The sequence below is a fragment of the Hylobates moloch genome, unplaced genomic scaffold (genome assembly GCF_009828535.3).
Source record: "Hylobates moloch isolate HMO894 unplaced genomic scaffold, HMol_V3 SCAFFOLD_22, whole genome shotgun sequence".
Classification (NCBI taxonomy): domain Eukaryota; kingdom Metazoa; phylum Chordata; class Mammalia; order Primates; family Hylobatidae; genus Hylobates; species Hylobates moloch.
Window position 1 is genome coordinate 21984694 of NW_026652297.1, and position 18597 is coordinate 22003290.

General features: G+C 41.3%; 1 protein-coding gene across 5 annotated transcripts in view; it reads left to right on the forward strand.

The window, feature by feature from the left end:
• Positions 1 to 6226: 6226 nt before the first annotated feature.
• PLCL2 (phospholipase C like 2) overlaps positions 6227 to 18597 on the forward strand; it is a 210612-nt gene continuing 198241 nt past the window's right edge. For 3 of the 5 annotated variants that reach the window (XR_009211620.1, XM_058433540.1, XM_058433541.1), the window contains exons 1-2: positions 6227 to 6522; positions 6808 to 7369. Coding sequence is in view for 4 of the 5 variants with exons in the window: in XM_058433540.1 (XP_058289523.1) it covers positions 7043 to 7369 (327 nt within the window). In the remaining variant the exon portion in view is untranslated. Of the gene's footprint in view, positions 6523 to 6562; positions 7370 to 18597 lie in introns of those variants that run through there. The other 2 variants (XM_032144084.2, XM_058433539.1) reach the window with 2 other exon arrangements.

Genomic DNA, 18597 nt, shown 5'->3' on the forward strand with positions numbered 1-18597 from the left:
AGATACTTCTCAGTTGATTTACAATGCATCGACGGTTAACTGGAACAGGAGGCCCTGGGAGTGGAAGTTGATGCTGAGTTCTTCATTCAGTTAGTCTACAGAATGGATAGCAAAACAAAACAGATGTATAAAGGACAGATTCAAGGAATTAAAATGAAGGTATGTTGAGTTTAAGATTCCTAGGGCACAGTCAGGCCAAGAATCTCATCAGGGAAAGAGAGAGTTTAAACAATAAAAGGAGAGTTAGCAATACTAAATGTTCCACAAATGCCAAGACAGGTAAAGACTAAAAAGTAGCCATTGAATTTGTTGATACAGGATTTTAACCATGATCTTTGGGAGGACAGTTTCCATAGAAGGGGATGGAAGCCAGTTACAATAGGCTGGTAACAAAAAGAACAGTGAACATCAGAGAGAAAAGAATATTTTTTTTGACAGAAATTTCAGTGTGAGGAGCAAGGAGAGTGAGAAGGTGTAGCTTGAGAAGGAAAGAGAGTTGAGGAAAAATTTTTAGGAAGGGATGTCTAGAATGTATGTATATGTGGAAGTAAGCAAAATGCATAGAGAATGGACCAAGAGATGTGACAAAGCAAGGTAGAAGAATTGGAAGAACTGCCTCAGTGCTTCAAGGTTTATGAAGGAAAGAAAAGCTCCCTGAGGGGTTGGTCTACTCCGCTTACCACTTGCCTCTTTAACTCAGGGATTTACTTTCCCCTGGAATCTCACTCATGGCTTGCTGCAGCCATCACACTGGCTGTGGGGGTGAGAGAAGGAGTAGCTCTGTCTTTCAGAGGCCATCACTGTATCCATGATAGTACAGCTGAGAGGAGCTATTAATACTAACCCTTCTTTATTAACAACTTGGGGGAATTAGACCATAAAAAGCACATTTAAACACAAAGTCCCTATCCTCAGAGCCCACAGGCTCAGCCTCATGGGGTTTCTGATGAAGGCACCTTCTTCTCCTTCTGGCTCCTGGAGGCCCTAGTCTTCTCCTCACTCCCTTGGAGCACCCACGAAGACTCAAGGCACCAGACCCGAGAGAAAGTGGTCTAAGGCTATCTTCCAAATCCCTGACTCCTTCCTGCCCTTGTATGATTGAAGTTGGGATTGGCCACTCACTCAGGGAAGACCCCATTCCAGCTTCTGCCAACTAGAGGGTAACAAAACCCCCTGGTCTTAAACGATCAATCACATCACAGCAGAAGAGTCCAATAAGCATAGAAAATATACATAGATGGTTTCTGATTCAGGGTTAACCTTAGACAGCTGGGGTGGTGGGTGAAGTAAGGATAAGTGGAATGGAAAAAAAGTTAAAGCAGTTTATTTTTTGGTGCATTTTGTGAAGTAGAATCCTAGGACAACTGCTGAGATTGAGAGCTAGTGGGTTACTTGGGATTTGAAGAGTAACAGTTTGGAGAATAAAGATTTATGCCAATTAGCAAAGGGTAAAATATTGCTTAATATACCAGAGGCTCTGCTGAAGATGGAAATCATACACATGTAACACAGCCTAGCTATATGATTTTTTTTTTCCACAGCAGAGTGGCAGCTGGGGGCATGCATGGAGAAAGCCATAGTTAGATTTATGCAAAGCTGTATATTGTCAAGGTGGGCACAGCAGAAGGACAAGAATGTGAAGGATCTAGGATGCTAGTGAGAATGTGGTTTAATTGAAGGTCTTGGTCATAAGGCCCAGGCTAGGTCAGGGGAAAAAGTATAAAAAGGGGTGCTGATAGACTAAGGGATTGGGAAGGGGTGGAGGAAGTACAGGTCTTGCTAATACTGGCAGGTGGGTTTGGGGGAAGTAAGAGAATGGGACTGATGAAAGGGCAGAGTTTCTGGCTAGACAATGAGTCTCTGAGTTTCAGATTTCAGAGATGAAATATTCTTGGGGTTGGGATTTGGGAGTGGGTAGATGAAGGGAAGTAGGTTGGAAGCAACACATCACATATTGGGATGTGTAAATGATGTGGTCATCAGATATTCTGACTTCCTAAAACTCATGAAAATAAACATGCCAATAAAAAACAGATTGACAAGATCCAAAGAAATGCAGACTTTGGAAGGCATTTGCTAAACTTTGCTTATCATGCCGTTTGGAGGTGGGATAGGAAAAAAATAGTCTCTCTGCAGACTTCATAAAGAACAATACGTGAAGACCTCAATTTGTGGATGTCCTTCCCTTAAGAGAATGAACTAACTAACTAAATAACAAGTTTTATGTTCCGGATTCCTGGCTTCTCTAGAATAGTAAGATGGTCTTGGCAGCACTGAGCCAAGATTCCCTCAAGGTAGCAATAAGATTCCTCACCAGAGTACCTGAGTCTAACATTCCGTGTTGCCATACTACACCTGGCTGGGTGTCAGTTGCTATTTATCAGTATGTTCACACATCTTTTTTAGAGTTAAGAGGAAAGTGAAATATTTCTTGTATCAAGGCCCTATCAAAATTAGAAAGCCAGAAGTGAATCAGGAAGAGTATTACTCTGATATGCAAAGCATATCGTTGTTGAAAAACATGACGAAAAACATCATGAAAAAACATGAATTATGATGCTATTATGAAACAAATCCCTCCAAGTTCACTCATTACATTACCTACCTGGCCCCCGTACACATTTGAGTTTGCAATGACTCCTGTAATAAAATAGTGGTAGACATACAATCATACACATGAGAGAGAATTTATAAAACCAGTGTAATAAGTAACAGTTATTTTTAAGGGACTCATATTAGTCTACAATATTGTATCCTTTTGCTGATAGAATGATCTTATCAAATTCCCACTGATTAACAGATTCCCTCAAAATGCTACCAATAGCCACTGAAAAAACTTAATGAACTCGCAAAATAGTTCTTCAGTGGCTGAAAAGCATAGCTGTAATTCCCCGAGTGCCTAACTTCTTGGCAGCCATATACACTTGTGGAAGATGGATCCAAGGAAAATGGGTGAAGAATCTTTAGTGTCAGAAGAGAGGAAAATATGGAAATGAAAGCTTTTGGCAGGGCTAACTTGCCACATTACTGCTCAGGAAAAAAGGCAATCAATCGCTACATATTTCTTGTTGTTGAGGATCATGATAAAATAAATATAATTTAAGCTGTAGGAGCATAACAGATTAAAATCAACCCCTTAGATTGACTCAGGAAGCAAATGAGTAGCCAGTGTGAACTAGTACATTGATATAATCTGCTATTTCCTTAAAGCATTTTGGTCATCTACTTTCTGCTCTAGTTAGCATTTATGTTAAGCATATGAACAGCAGTTGAATATGAAGGCTCAGAGGTTGAACTGCATCTTTGGAGAAATACAGGAAATAACATGTGATTGAGGTTTGGGAAATGAAAATTGTCATAATACATTAAGGAAGAAAATAATCTGAAGGCCAAGTACTCACTGAATCAGAAAAAAAGTTGGAGAGTCCTAATATTGGAGCCTGTGAACTGGAAACTAGATATGAATTCATAACCTACAAGGGTATAAATGATGGCAAGAAGTCAGTAAACTGAGTCAGTGTTATTTTGAGAGACTGAAGGAAGGTTCTTATGGAACAGGGAGTCTGAATAGTTCGAGTTCTGGGCATTAAATTGATGATACAAATAGAAGACAGTTTGGTGAAGAGTGACAATGATTAAAATCTGAGATGGATTGAAATGTGAAGAAAATTTAAAAGAGATAAAGCCATGTATTGCTGGCATGATAGAATGAGATTTTAAAGGTATCTACTTTAAATATTACGAGCAGGTTACTCACCAGACTCCAACTATTTGCATATAGAAAAAATAAATTGGCATAAGCATCATGGAGTTATTTAGAATGGGCATTTTATTAATGTCTTGCCTATCTTTTATTGCCCTGCTCTGAAATGTAATCTGAGGGAACCATTAGACAATATTTGCTGAGGAATGACTATGATATTTTGGCTTTTTCTAACTCCAACTTTTATGAATTTCAAAATGCCATGAAAACACTTCAGCAAGAATTTTGGCAAAATATTTACAATTTCTTCAACAATATTGCTTGTGGAGTATGAGGAATGGACAGCAACCACTTAGTGACTGCAGAGAAACAGGCAGGAATGAGGAAAAACAATTACTTACTACGCTATTTGTGATGAAAAAATCTGAGTTTAGCTTATTAAAAAACCTATTGGGAGCCAAGCATTGCACATGTCAGAGGAACATGCTGCTTCCCTTCACCATGTCTGAGATATGGTACCTACAGTTGGGCTGTTTGGGGGATGAAGAAGTGCTGCTATAACATCAGCAGGCGTGTGACCAGCGGCTTGTGGGAGACAAGCACTTATGGGAATAAAAAGGAACCTGGCACAGGCCTTGGGCCTCTGGCATCATTAGTTACAGGTCTGCCAAGATGCTTTGGGAAACATTTTAATTTAAATGCCAAGTCTATTTCAACGAAGCTCCCTGGTATGACCTGTTGGGAGTCCAGAGTGAGATGGATAGGTGCTCATTTTGGAGGGCACTGGTGAATCAGCTGGTGCTTCTATTAAAAGCATACTGGGGGTTGAACCTCACTAAGTCCCTACTCAGCCCAGGAAACTCACAGTGAGAGCCACGGGATCTATGGCTGTCATAGCGTTTTACTAGTGACTCGTAAATGCAGGAGAGATTAGATACTAACACACAAAAGGCAGAGACACCTCTGGGTGTTTATTCAAAATATCAAAATTAGAGAACTTGAAGAATAAAGATCCTAGCATTCTTTTTTTCCTCCCCCGAAGCATACTCACAGGCTACTGACTATAAATTTAATAAAGCAGAGTTAAGAGCCTGATTTGAATTATTTCAATATTTTTTCCTCCAAAACTATCACAAGACAGAAAAAATAAACATTTTGAAACACAACTAGAAAAAAGAAAGAAAAGAGATAAGACTGAATAAAACACTAAAGCATTGTCCTTCGATGTAAAACTATTTCTGTTAGTGTGTAGGCCCAGGTTGGAAAGAGATGTACAAAATCTTGTCTGATGGGTTACAAAAACACGAATTCAGAGGATCTGACGAATTAAAACGCCCCCAAGAATAACATGAAAGTATTTGATGTTGCTTCAGGGGCAAGGGCGAGTATGTATATGTACGTAAAGCCCATTTCCTCAGAGGCTCCTTGGCAGTCTGTTACAACACCACGCTAATGAAAGCCAGGTCTAAGTTCACCCCCACCTCCGGACTATTAGTTTCTCCTTCGCGCCCTGCGGGGACTGCGTTCCTGGAAATGAAAGCATACGAGTTGGGGAAGGGCTTGGGTGCTAGAGAGGGTAGGAGGCTGGAGCCCACGGAGCCTGGGATGGAGAGGTGGGTGGGCCCAGGCCTGGGGCGTGGGGTGGCGCAGAGGTGGTGGTGGAAGGGCTGGGGTCTCACCCTTCGGAGTTTTGGGTCTTGTCTGGCTCCAGGGAGGGAGATCCAGGGGAGATATTTGCGAGCGGAAGCCACACGATCAGCGTGGACTTTTAGGCCAGTCACACCACCTTAAGTTGGTGCGGGAGAACTAGAGGAGGGACTGGCTGTAGCGCTGCAAGTGGGATCCTGTCCCAAAAAATGAGCCTGACCTAGGCTGGGCCCCGCAGGCCATCAGGGCCAGCCGGCATCCCTGGTACGGGAATCGGGAAGGTCTCAGTGATAAATCTGTGTGTGGAGACTCAGAGGGCACGAAATAGGCTCTGCTGATGTCCTCTGCCCCTCATAGCCTGCCAGCCACCCCAGCCCTCACCCCTGCCTCAGCATCCTTCCAACTAGTTGAATCAATCAGGAGCCCAAGGGAACGGAATTGGTCCCAGTGTATGATATAGATCTGACCCATTGGGGAAGTCAGAGACCAGCGTCCCGAACTGGGTGGGAAGGAAACGAGTTCCGTGCGCGGGGCTGGGGCAGGAATGAGGTGCAGCGGCCAAGATCCTGGGCCCCGGGACCCTTGTTCCGGGCCCCGAGGCCTGCGCGGTAGTCGCCCCTCGGGGTTCCGGGCGGTGACTGACAGTTGCAGCAGTTCGGGGGAGGCGAAGGATAGGCAATGACTTGGGGCTCCCGTCCACTCGGCTTTGAGGTCCCCGCGGCCCGATGACCCAGCCTCGGTGACAGCAGCCGCGACGGCGGCACTCTCGAGAGGGAGCTGGGCAGCTCGCAGTGGGTCAGGGGGCGATCGAGGAGGGACCACGCGGCCTGCAGGGGGCAGCGCCGAGCTCGGGAGGAGACAGCAGCCGGCGGGTGGGGTGGGTCTGGGCTGCCCCCTCCGGGAGCTGCCCCGGGGCCGCACAGCGATTGACATACCCGGCCGCTCCTGGTCGCCCCTGCCCGCCGTGCGCTTCCTCTCGGCGCCGCGGGCCTTAACGGGGCTCTGAGGGGACGTAACAGAGCTCGGCACGCGGCGGCCTCTGGGGAGTTAGGGTCCGGAGAGACCCGCGCGTCGACCCCCGCCCGCCCGGGGCCGGGAGATCCTCGGGAGCCGCCTCCGCGTGGCCAGAGAGCGTCGGGGCGGCCGCCACTTCCCCTCGCCCTTCGCCGGAGGTGGGCGCCTTTTCCTGCGTGGCGGGTGCTCCGACCCCAGTTGCTCTGAGTCCCGGGGGAGCGCGCCCCGAGCCCCTGACGTGGGCGCCCCTTTACCTCGGGGTGGCTGCCTGGGGCCCCTGAGGTGGGCGCGGGTTGCCCCGGGGTGGGCGCCCGGCCCGCGCGGGTTATTTTTGGCGCCCGCAGAGGCGCGTGTGTTGGGGCGTGTTTTCCTTCCCCAGGTGCCGAGAGCCGGGGCTCCGCCGGCGCCCGAACTGACTGGTCTCTCTCTTCTCTCCCCTGCAGGAATCTTCCGATAATTCTGCCGCGGCGACTTTAACCGTGCGCAAGGCGAGAGCTCGAAACAAACATCACATCTAAATTAAAAAAAAAAAAAGAAAAAAAAAAAGCGGAAGAAGCGGCCGAGGCGGCGGCGGCGGGAGGAGGAGAGGAGGAGGGGCCGCGCGCGGCGGCCCGAGGCGGCGGCGGGGACGCGAGGACGCGAGGACGCGGCTTTGTGCAGGCGGGTCGCGGGGCGCCCATGGCGGAGTGCGGCCGGGGGGGCGCCGCCGGCGGGGCCCTGCCCACCTCCCCGGGCCCGGCCCTCGGCGCCAAGGGCGCCCTGAAAGCCGGAGTGGGGGAAGGCGGTGGCGGGGGAGGTCGCCTCGGCCACGGGCGGGCGCGCTATGACAGCGGCGGGGTTTCCAACGGAGACTGCAGCCTCGGCGTGTCCGGGGACGAAGCCCGGGCTAGCCCTGCCAGGGGACCCCGCAGCGTTGCGCTCGCCTCGACCCCCAGCGCGGTCGTCTGTACCCTCCCCCGGGAGAGCAAGCCGGGCGGCCTGCCCCGCCGGAGCAGCATCATCAAGGTAGGTGGGAGAAGGGCGCTCATCGCCCACCCTCAGCCGTCCTTGGGGTCTATTTTCTCCCTGGGGGGAGTGGTGGTGGAAGGAGGAAGCCCACTGCTAACAGGAACCACTGGAGCATGGGTGCTTGCGTTGGTTGAGCGGGGATTGGATGCAAATGGCATGTGGAAAGAATGGAGAGGTGATCCCTAATGTGCAGGGGGAGCTGTGCTCAGACATCCTCAGTTGAACTTGGGGCTGTCACCTCTTCCAGGATTGGTCTGGCATTAGGGCCTTGTACCTGCCTGGGTAGGGCATATTCTTATGTGTAGCCTAGTCTGGTTAACAGACTCCCTATAAGATTTCTGTTGTATCTTAAACACAGATAGGGATTATGTGAAATGCGAGAACATTTTCTTAAAAATCCCAGGCGGCGAACAGAGGGTGAACAGAGATTATTTAATATGTTTCTTCTGATCTGTATATAGTTAGTTGGCTCTTACAAATGTTTACACTTCGAGGGTGCAAAATCTCTTAATCTCCGGTCACTCAGTCACAAAGAAAAATAGAGTAGATTTCTGAACATAAATGCAGATTTCCGCTTTCTTAGGCTCAGAAGCTCTTAGAGATTACAGTTCCACACGATTTAATCTTTTTCCTTGCTTGCAGTAGGCAGGCCTCGTGTTCTGTGGAAGTTCTTTTGGGCAGTTTGCTTGGTTTTGCATGCACAGTGTTAGCGGAAGAAAGCCAGCGATTGTTTTGAGCATTTTAAACTCAAGAAGTAATATTAGGAACTCCCGAGTTTGTGTTAGTTTCATTCTAATGTTACATTTTGGTCCGCAATGTAAAAATATTTCTCGTGACATGAAGTGCAAAAAAAAAAAAAAAAAAATAGTTGATGAGCTAAGAAGAGCAGAGCCTTAGGCAAGACCAGCTCATTCGGCTCGCTCAAGTTTGGAGCAAATGAAAACATTGCTTTCTGAAAATCAAGGAGTTATCAGGACAGGGAGCAGCAAAGCAAATTGACAGGCTGCACCCACCCTTCCTGTGGCTGATAACTGGTGGGAGAGAGGGCAGAACATGCCACAGTGAAGAGAGTTGGCAGTGGTGGCATCTGAAATTTTATTGGACCTACAGAAATCTTCCAAGTACTGTGAAAATGTCTGATGGTGTTATCAACTTATGCAGTAATCTAGTGAAATATACCATATTGCTACTCTATGTAAGAGGCAATTGTGAAACTGCATTTCCCTTTGTCATCTGTTTGCACAGTTTATGTCTGGGCAAGGACACAATTTGAAGGGCTTGGAGATCAAGTATATTAACTACCTGCAGCACACACTTAAGAGATAAACTAAGGAAAGTAAAGTGTCTTTTTGCTACATACATAGCTTTTAGTGACTTACGTTTTCTTTTACTCTGTAGCTTATGTTTCAATGGAAGTTGCTTTCAACTGTGCATGATAATCCTATTGACAGAGTTATGTGACATTTCTGTTTTTGTCATAAAATATTTGTGGTGATTTTGCATTGTGGTGTTAATAAAATTTGAGGTGAAAATTGCAAAGAAGATACCAGCCTACCTAATTTTAACCCCTTTCTTTTAATTGTTTTGAATACTTGTTTTTGAATTAAAAACAATCAAACTTTATTAGTGTCCATAGTGAGATTCATAGTGTAACTTACTGAATTACAAAAACATTTGTTTTAATTTTACATTAATGGGCGATAAGCAAGAAGGATGATTTGTTAGTATTTCTGATATATGGAATTGGGAACTTGTCAATAGATACCATTTCTTCATTGAAGGCTGTAGAAGTACATGGGGGAAATGATTAATTGTTCAAAAATCACTGATTTTAGAAATGATATTGATACTTATGTTGAATTCTGAAACTTTTAAGGATATTTTGTCATTTTTATTCTTTGTAAAGAAGGCATTTGGCTTCTTGTTCACCAGTGTAACCCTAGATATAAAGTGCCAGGAATGTAGTAGCAGCTCAATAAATTGCTTATTGAATGAATGGAGAAAGTACATGTTATCTCTGAGTTCTGTTAATTTATTTAACAATTGGTTTTGGGTTTATCAGTCCCATATTTTGTTCATTGTATTGTACCTCCAAAGAAGGCTTGACGTGCTCCTTTTTCTTGGCTCTTTTCAGTTTGCATTTTCTTAAACTTTCGAAAATTATGGAAGTAGTGCTGAAAGTTGATCAAGACTGGATTATAGGAAAGAGAGGATGCTATATTTAAATAGGCAACTACTTGGTGTATTTCCCCTTGAATTGGTGCCTTGAAGCATCAAGATTTTTGGAATGTATTGTGGTATTTTCTAAAGATAACTTGCAGCATCAAGACAATATCCTAATAGAAAACAAAGTCTTTTAACATCAAACTTCATAAAGCAACGAATACTGCACAGATAGTTTTGTCATGTGAATGGCAGAAATTGTTTCATTTTTGTTTAAAAAAAAGAGAATAAAAAGCTAAAGCAGAAACACATGTGAAAAAGCACTAGTGACATCTTTTCTTGGTTTCCTTATTTTTTTTTTTTTAATATAAGGGATGAATGCAGTCAGGTGGTCTCTGAGTAGAGGCAGGAGTAGATTAGTAAGCAAGGTGATAATTGGGGACTTGAGGGAATAGCAGGGAGTGAATGCTACCTGGGGAACTGAGGCCAGTATTTATGGGGTTGTATTAGTTGAAATGTTGGGCTTCTGAACTGTGCCTCTCTCCTAGTTTCCATCTTCATTACAGTCTTGACAGCCCTCTTTGATGGAGATCCTTAAATCAGAGGGAGAAATAATGGCCTAAATGTGTTATAAGGTGGGCAAAGAAAGGGGGACTATTGCTAAAGTGAAGGGCATATGCAGAAATGCACTGTAGGCTGACCCGAATCTTATTCCTCATTTAAAATAATTTATTTGGTGCTCCATCTGTTTTGTAAATGTGGTGTTGAGTAAGAAATTGTTGTAAAACAATATTTTCTGCCAAAGTAGATGCACAGATCTATACTAAAAGAGCTCTTTGGTTATGTTAACAGTGTTGATTAAAATTCAAAGTGAGCAGCCGTGTAGAACCTTTTACAAATACCTTGAGATGATAAATAAATCATGGAAATCATCACCAGACTTTTCTACTTTTCTTTAGCTTATTGAAAATAACGGTAGACTTTTGAGATTATTTACAAAGGCCCATTACTAGATTTTAGAGAAGAAGCCGTTATGTTTGTCATGCTAAGTAATCTAGTAAATGAAAACATCACTTTCATTTTCTCTTTCCATAATTCATTTCATCACTCTATTCAATATAATCTATGTTTTATTTTGAAACAGTTAATTTGGTTAATTGTTCAGATGGCATCCATTATTTGCAAATAGCTCAATCCTTTAATTCAAGAGCTTGGTCTAAAAATATGAAGTAGCATTTTAGGCCTTAGATTTCTGTTTAAGTTTAGAAAGAAATGAAGTTAAAATGTCTATTGCTGTGGATGATTTATTTTAGTCAGAACTAGTTAAATACTTTGGTTGATACTTTAAAAAATGAGGTATGATTTACTTACAGTAAAATTCACACTGGTTTGTGTCCAGTTCTGTGAACTTTGACCAATACATTCAGTCATATAATCACCACCATCATGAAGATATAGGGCACTAACATCACTTCAAAAAACTCCACCAGGTCTCTGTGGTCTTCTGCTCCCCTCATCTCCAGAGAATGGCAATCTTTGGTTCTTTTTTAATCAGTAGGAAATTCGGCCATTGCCTTATCTTGGTATTTAGAAGTAATAACAGTAGCCAACATTTATTAAACACTCACTACATGCAAAACACGTGAAAAGTGCTTACCGTAATTCTCTGACTTGGTCCTGTGCTAACCACAGAGACAGGAGGAAATCAGAGTTCAGAGAGGTTAACCCTGTGCCCCAGGTGCTGGAGCTACTTGTTGTATCCCGCTTGGGTATATGGCTGCACTCCATTGCTTCCCCACATTACAGTGGCAGTTTGAATTTTTTGTGTAGTTAAGGCAGCATCAGTGGTTTCAGACATTGGATTTGATTGTCCTCTTTAAATGTAGGAGATATTGGAAGAAGGAAAAGAATCTCTGTTTCTGCTGGTGGAAGAAGTTGGCAGATAATATAGCCAGGAGGCTTAGTCACCTGTTGTGGCTGCCTGACCAGGGCTTGCAGCTTCACAGGGACCAATGATCTGACCTTGCCCAAGGTGGCAGCCCTTGTTTTTCTTAATATCATTATTGCCATTGTCATAGTATCATGTTGTGTAGGAGAAACACTTTTACTGTCTTTATACTACTATGTTCACCTATGTCTTGACACTGAGCTCTCCAACATGGACAACAAGCAGCCTTTTCACATCTATTATACACATTTAAATGAAATAAAACTTTTATATGTGTCTTGACCCATGGTTTAAATAAACTAGGCTCCTTGCAGGCAGAAGTTGGGCTGTATTTACCAGTTCTGCACAGGTAACAAACACTCAGTGAACATTTTTTAATTGGATCTTAAAAATAATATCTGCATTTGACTTTAGACATTTTTTTTTGAATGGGGGGAAACAAAGATACCGCATGCCCAGCAAACCTGTGGGCACATCATAAATAATTAAACAGTAGCTGGATAACAAAGTGAATTTGTCTGGATAGATAGGGAACCTGGATCACTTAGGTCAGAAAAATCTAATGGCCAATCAGCAACTCCCGACTTTATTTTGTGCTAATACATTTTAGACCACATGAGATAACTGTTGAAAGGCCAAAGCATGGTAGCTTGTTTTAGCCTGCTCAAAGAGCTTTTGTCACAATTCAGTTTAGGTTTTCAAAAGCAGAGTATATTAATTTTCATACCCCAACATCTACTTGCTCCCTTTGGCTTTCCTCCTCCTCCATTTTCCAGCCTCCCCCAAATGGTTGTATTTGATTTGCATTGTTTTTCATCAAATCCAAATAGGCAACTGACAGGAAATGGTTTATTTTATTAATTGCTGATATTGGCCACTTAAGTTATTTTCTTAGAATGCTCTATCCCAGAATCTGTTCACTTCCTTTTATAGTTCTTTGTGCTCTGCAAGGAGCCTAAACTAGAATGGTATTTACTTTCTTTTTTATGCTTAAGTTACCCAGGCTTCAATATTCAACAAAATAGGGCAACATTATTTACAGCCTAAATGAAGTATGAACATTTTTAGTTTTTCTTCAGACTTCATACTTTTGTGTTCAAGAATAGTTTCTTTCTTCCTTCTTAATACTGTTTTGGATGCCAGTTATTTACTTATCTACCAGAATTCTGGATTACTTTAACTTCTTTTCTGTTCTATATTGGTGGGATTCAAATGTTTTTACCAGTGGGCCACAGGATCTGCGACTGTTATGTTTGTAAGCTGCCTGCTCAGCTTTTTTCTACTGATAAGATTGGTGAATTGAGAGGGTTGTGCTTAGCATGAGTGTCATTTGTGACTCAAACTGAAGTCAGAGCCACTAGAGCCAGCCACTATTCTTTGTATCAGAGTAATTCCATAGCTTTAGGGTGCCCAAAGTATATAACTCATTGCATTGAGCTTCAGCAACAATTATGTGAATGGTCCAGCCTTCTGGCAGGACACTTGGCACCTGCCCATTCCAGAATGGCAAACCAGGGCAGGTCGTTAGGCCCTCTTACCACTAGCGCTTGGTCCCATGGCAGGGGTAATTAGGTAAAACGTGTTTTAGCTACTAATCTCAGCTAGGCTGCATCCTGGGGTTGAGGGCTGCCCCCAGGCCACATGTTGCATATCTGGATTATTCAGGAGGCAGAATTGTGGTGGGAACAATAGAAAGTCTGTAGTTAGGGGCTTGGATTAGATCCTGGCTTCCCTGGTTCCTTTCTTTATGGCCTTGGGCAAGATACTGAAGTCTGTATGTCTAGTTACTCCATCTCTAAAACAGGTAGAATGAAACCTCCTCTCATAGCATTGTTGTGAAGATTAAAGGAGATGATGTGTGAGCAGTGTGTGGCACCTAATAGGCATTAGTGTGTTTTTCTGATTTTTAGTTGAGCAGACTCCTTTAGAGAGGTGAGCAGACTAACATGGCCATGCTCGTTTTGAAAGTTTTGTCTTTTGAAATATGCAGAATGTGCCTAGGGAAATTTCTCAGACATGTTCCATAAATGCTGTCAATAATTGTTTTGGTGTCTTTCTAAATCTGATACCTCAGTACAACTGGGCACACATGTAAATAGCCCCAACTATGGGATCAAAGGGTATTGAACATACAATTTCATTGTGCCAAGCACCCACATGTCTTGCTTTGCCCAGGACAATCCAGGTTTACATCTTTTGCTGTGACAAGATTATTAATAGTGCCTCCTTTAACTCTCAAAGGCATCTCAGCTTGGACGATAAATAATATGGTCATCTTACAAACTGCCTTACAACCTATGCTGGAGCCCCATGAGATTCCCCTCTGTGCCTAAACTTAGCCTTTATGGTGATGCCTCTGTTTCCTCAGGTTTCCTTCTCTCTTAGTCATCTTTAAGGTTTTCCTCAGTTAACCACTTCCCAGTTAGAATAAATTATTTCTCCGCCTTCCAGCCACCACTCTCCCTGTATCTCCATACAGTCCTTCTGCCTCTTAGGCAACTACATCTTATTCATCCTGAATTTCTGAAAACACCTAGTTTAATGTCTTGTGAAAAGTTTGTGTTTAAGTATATATTTGTTGAATAAATGTGTGAATGGATAAATAAGGGGACAAGAATGAGTCTTAGGAGTTGGATGAAGATGTTATTTAGACTTAACTCCAACCGGTTTTGATTGGAATATAAAACTCATTGGGATGTGTGCTTCAAGAAGAAATTTATTCGTGTACATAATTTTGAAAACAAAGGAAATACCTTCATTTAAAGTTGGATCTAGGAATTTGGTTGATTCTATAACTGTTCTGTAAGATGTTAATATAAATGATTGCTCCCTTTTGTGCCCTGAAATAAGAATAGGCCTTTGAAATTTTCTTTTGATTTATATTCTGCTGTCAAAGATTAGAAAGGATGGCAAGAGAGCAGTATTGTTTGCTAAGGGATTTAATCTCTTTTCTGGTATTTGGTTTCTTTAAGTGATATCTGTAGTTTTTGCTTAGTTTTTGTTTATTTTTGAGGAACTGAATTACTTAAACTTCTATTGTCATTAATATTTGCTAGTCACATGGTATTCATTGGAAGTGCTATAAAATTAATAATTAAAAAGAAAATACATAAGGAATCTGGACTACTGATAGAGTTGTAGGAGTGCAATCTCTAATCCCTCAGCATGTTTTGTCATATAATGGTAGAAATTCTGCCCTTTGTTGTAGTACAAGGATTGGGTGAAGAAGAGATACTAGGAGATGCTTTGTATGCATCATCTCATGCAAGTCTCATCAGAACCTGCAAGGAGACATTATCATTCCCCTTACAGACAAGGAAACCCATTCTACAAGGTTTGGGAATTTCCAGGCAAGGTTAGAGAGCCTGTAAGAGGCAAAGCCAGCATTCTGACCAGGTTTGACTGTCCACGTTTTGAATGGCTCCATCACCCTCTCCCACTCCATCCACTGGATGACTTTGATTTTTTCTTTCTTCTCCTGCTTGCCCAAGCCATTCTGACTTCTTGATCTTAGCAGTTTCTACCAGTACTAAAATAGACAACTAATTTTTAATGAGAAAAGTTTGGCTTTTTGTGGCTGAATCTTGTGATGAAACCAATGTGTACCTAACCAACATGAAGCCATAGCCATAGTCCTGCCCATCGTGCCTCAAGTTTCTGTCTGATCTACAAACCAGGACCTTGTCTTTTTCCTCTCTGCTCTCCTTTGATGGATTAGAAATTCTTTTAGGGGGGTTAGTTTCCATTTTTGTTTCTTTTTTAACAAAAAGTTGATTTATAGTTCTATGCATTTTAGGGTCCTGGAAGGTAAAGCAGGTAACAATTAGTAACGGTTTGTTTTTTAGGTGGGCTTCTTATAGTATCTATTCCTATTATTGTTTTGGAATTGTCAACTAATTATAGAATTTTAGAATACAATAATACAACACATTACTGTGTAGTCAATATTGAGTATATTTTTGGAGTGTGCTAAATGTACTGATTTGGATATTGCAGATATTAACATCCCAGAAACCAAGCAGCTGGGTTTAAAAGTGATTAATCATGGAGATTTCATGAGATTTTCACAGCGGAAAGAGATCATGTAAAATTCTTTTGTAGTTAGAGATACACAAGGCCATACTGATTAGTACATTTAGCTCCTAGCTATGGTTGAATTCATTTATTTGCATATTAGCATAACAGAATTGGAAAAATTTGTTATGTAATACTGCAGTATGTGAGTATTAATAGAACAAGATGTGGTCTTCTAGATAAAAAAACAGCTATTTTTTGTGAATTTGTTTTTTTGCTATAGATAGCTGCATGTGTACACATGCTATACTTGTGTATGCATATACCCTGAAGACTGTTTATAAATAGAAAAGATGAAGAGCAAACCAAATAATGTAGTGCTAGGTTGACACAAATCCTGTGTCTCTCTCTCAGAGACTGATGGACTGATGGGTAGCAGGTGTATGCTCTTTAAATTGAAAATGCCCAGGAAGGGGTAGGCTGTTGCCCATGAGCATTGCTGATGAAGCCTCTGTTGCTTTTGACCAATTAGTGTGGTCATAGAGGGTTAAGTGACCTCATTTGCAGCTACCATCAGAATTACGAGCCATATGACTCTCTTCATATGGTTTCCTGCTACCTTTTATTTTTTATTCTAAACTCTGATATTCTGTAGGCATAGTAAATTTATTTTTTCAAGTTATTTATATGGTTTAATGTTTATTATTGAATAAAATAAAGGATATTGCTTAGATTTTTATTTCTTTCTATCAATCCATGCTAGTATATTCAATGCCAATATAATTATTCAGATGTTTTCATATTGAAGCTAATAAAATTCCTGTTGAAATACTGGTTTTGAGAATGTCTTCATCTGTGGAGTATTTGATGATTTGTTGAAAGAGATCTGTATGCTCTTTCAAAGCTTTCCCTGGTTTATGTATATTTCCAGAAATAATTTTCTATACATTAAAAATAGTATTAGCAGTAGAATTACTATATCATAGGACAGACGTGTATATTCAGCTTTAGTAGATACTATTAAGTGATTTTCCTAACTGGTCCAGCCAATTTACACACCTACCAGGTTATATGAATGCTAGGTGCTCTAAATGCACACATTTGGTATTATCAGTGTTTCTTTGTCTTTTTGCTTTTCGATTGTAACTATTGTGACGGTTATGTAATGGTACTTTACTGTGGCTTTGTGGCTGAATTTCTCTCATGGCTAATGATGTTGAGCATCTTTTTATATGTTTCTTGGCCATTTGAATATTCTCTTGTGTGAAAAAGCTTGTTCAAGTCTTTTGCCCATTTAAAAATTCGGGTTGTTTTTATTTTTAAAAAAATGGTATGTAGGACTTAATTTACATTTTCTGAATATGTCTTTTGTGACATACATATATATATTCAAGTTGTTTATATGGTTTAATGTTTATTATTGAAGAAAATAAAAGATATCACTTAGATTTTTATTTCTATCAATCCGTGCTAATAGCTTGTATTAAATGCCAATATAATTATTCAGATGATATATATGTTTTGTGATATATCACAAAAGACATTTTCAACATATATAGATATGTTGAAACATGTATCTATATAGTTATAGATATATGTTGAAAATGTCTTCTAGTATGTGACTTGCTTTTTCACTGTCTTAAAGGGTATATTTTAATGAAAATTCTTAATTTTAGAGAAGTTCAGTTTATCAATATTTTTCTTTATGGTCATTATTTTTGAGTCCTGTCTCAGAAATGTTTACTTAGCGTAATTCTATGAAGATAGTCATTTATTTAACCACTAGAGTCATATTGTTCTATTTTTCATGTTTAGATCTGGATTTTATTTTATGTGTGTTGTGTGAGGTAGGGTTAAAGATTTTCTTTCCATATAAATATCCAATTAATTCAGCACCATTTATTTGAAAATAGAATCTCTTTCCCACTGTACTGCATTGGTCTTTGGTCCTAGATCAAGTGGCCATTTATGTGTGGGTCTGTTTTTGGAGTCTATTTTGTTATATACACATAAAGTCCTTATGTACTTACCACACTGTCTTTCTGGCTAGGTATATACCTAACAGAAGTTACTCCATATGTATATTGAAAGACATTTCCAAGAGTCCTTAAAGCAGCATTAATTCTAACAGTCCCAAATTGGAAGCAACAACTCAAATGCCTATCTTATAAAATAGCATATCATACAGTGGAATCCTATGAGGAAAAGGAAGAAAGAAGAACAGAAACAGCAGATGACTGCCCCATGCACTGCTTGAGTCTCCCAAGCATAATGTTAAGGGAAAGAAACCAGCCACAAAAGAATACATATTTTTGATTATACTTATATAAAGTTCAAAAGCAGCTAAACTAATTTGGAGTGGTAGAAGTTATAATAGTGGTTACACTTGGGGATAATAATTGAGGGGGGAAGCAAGGGACCTACTGGGTGCCAGTGATGTTTGGTTTCTGCATCTGGTTGGTGATTCCAAATGTGGGTTCACTTTGTAAAAATCCATTAGGTTTTACACTTAGGATTTTTTTTCTGGAAGTCTATCATACTGCAACAAATTAAGTTTATTCAAACAATTAAATTGTGAACATTAATCAAACTCAGATACCAATTGGTTACTTCCTCTTGCACTATTTAGGGCCGTGCCTTTTACAGTTTTTTGCTGTCTGTGGATCAGCATGTGAAACGTTTCTGCTGCTGTGGACACTTGTACATGGTGAGACCTGCTAAAGCCCTGTGCTGGTTGATGGCCTGGAGAGGGGGTGGGTGGAGAGAGGGGCAGCTTGCTGGAAGAGCCTGAGGACTGGATCTTCCTTGGAATATACTGAAAGCACAAAAGGAGCTGGGCCTGGGTGGAAAGTTGACACATTAGTGAAGAGTGTGTTGGTCACTGCAGTCGTCTTACCCTGCAGTCGTGATTGCTTGGAGTTTTTACGATTTGTTTAGTGTAGTTTTGAGCCTCAGGGGCACTCCAAAGTTTTAATATTTGAAAATATGCTTTTCATGATAAAACTTTGAGAACTACTCATTTGTGTAGCACCTGCTCTTCACATAACAGTTTTCTAGATAGAGCTTTTTGGTCTTAAAAGCAGTTAACAGACCAAAACCA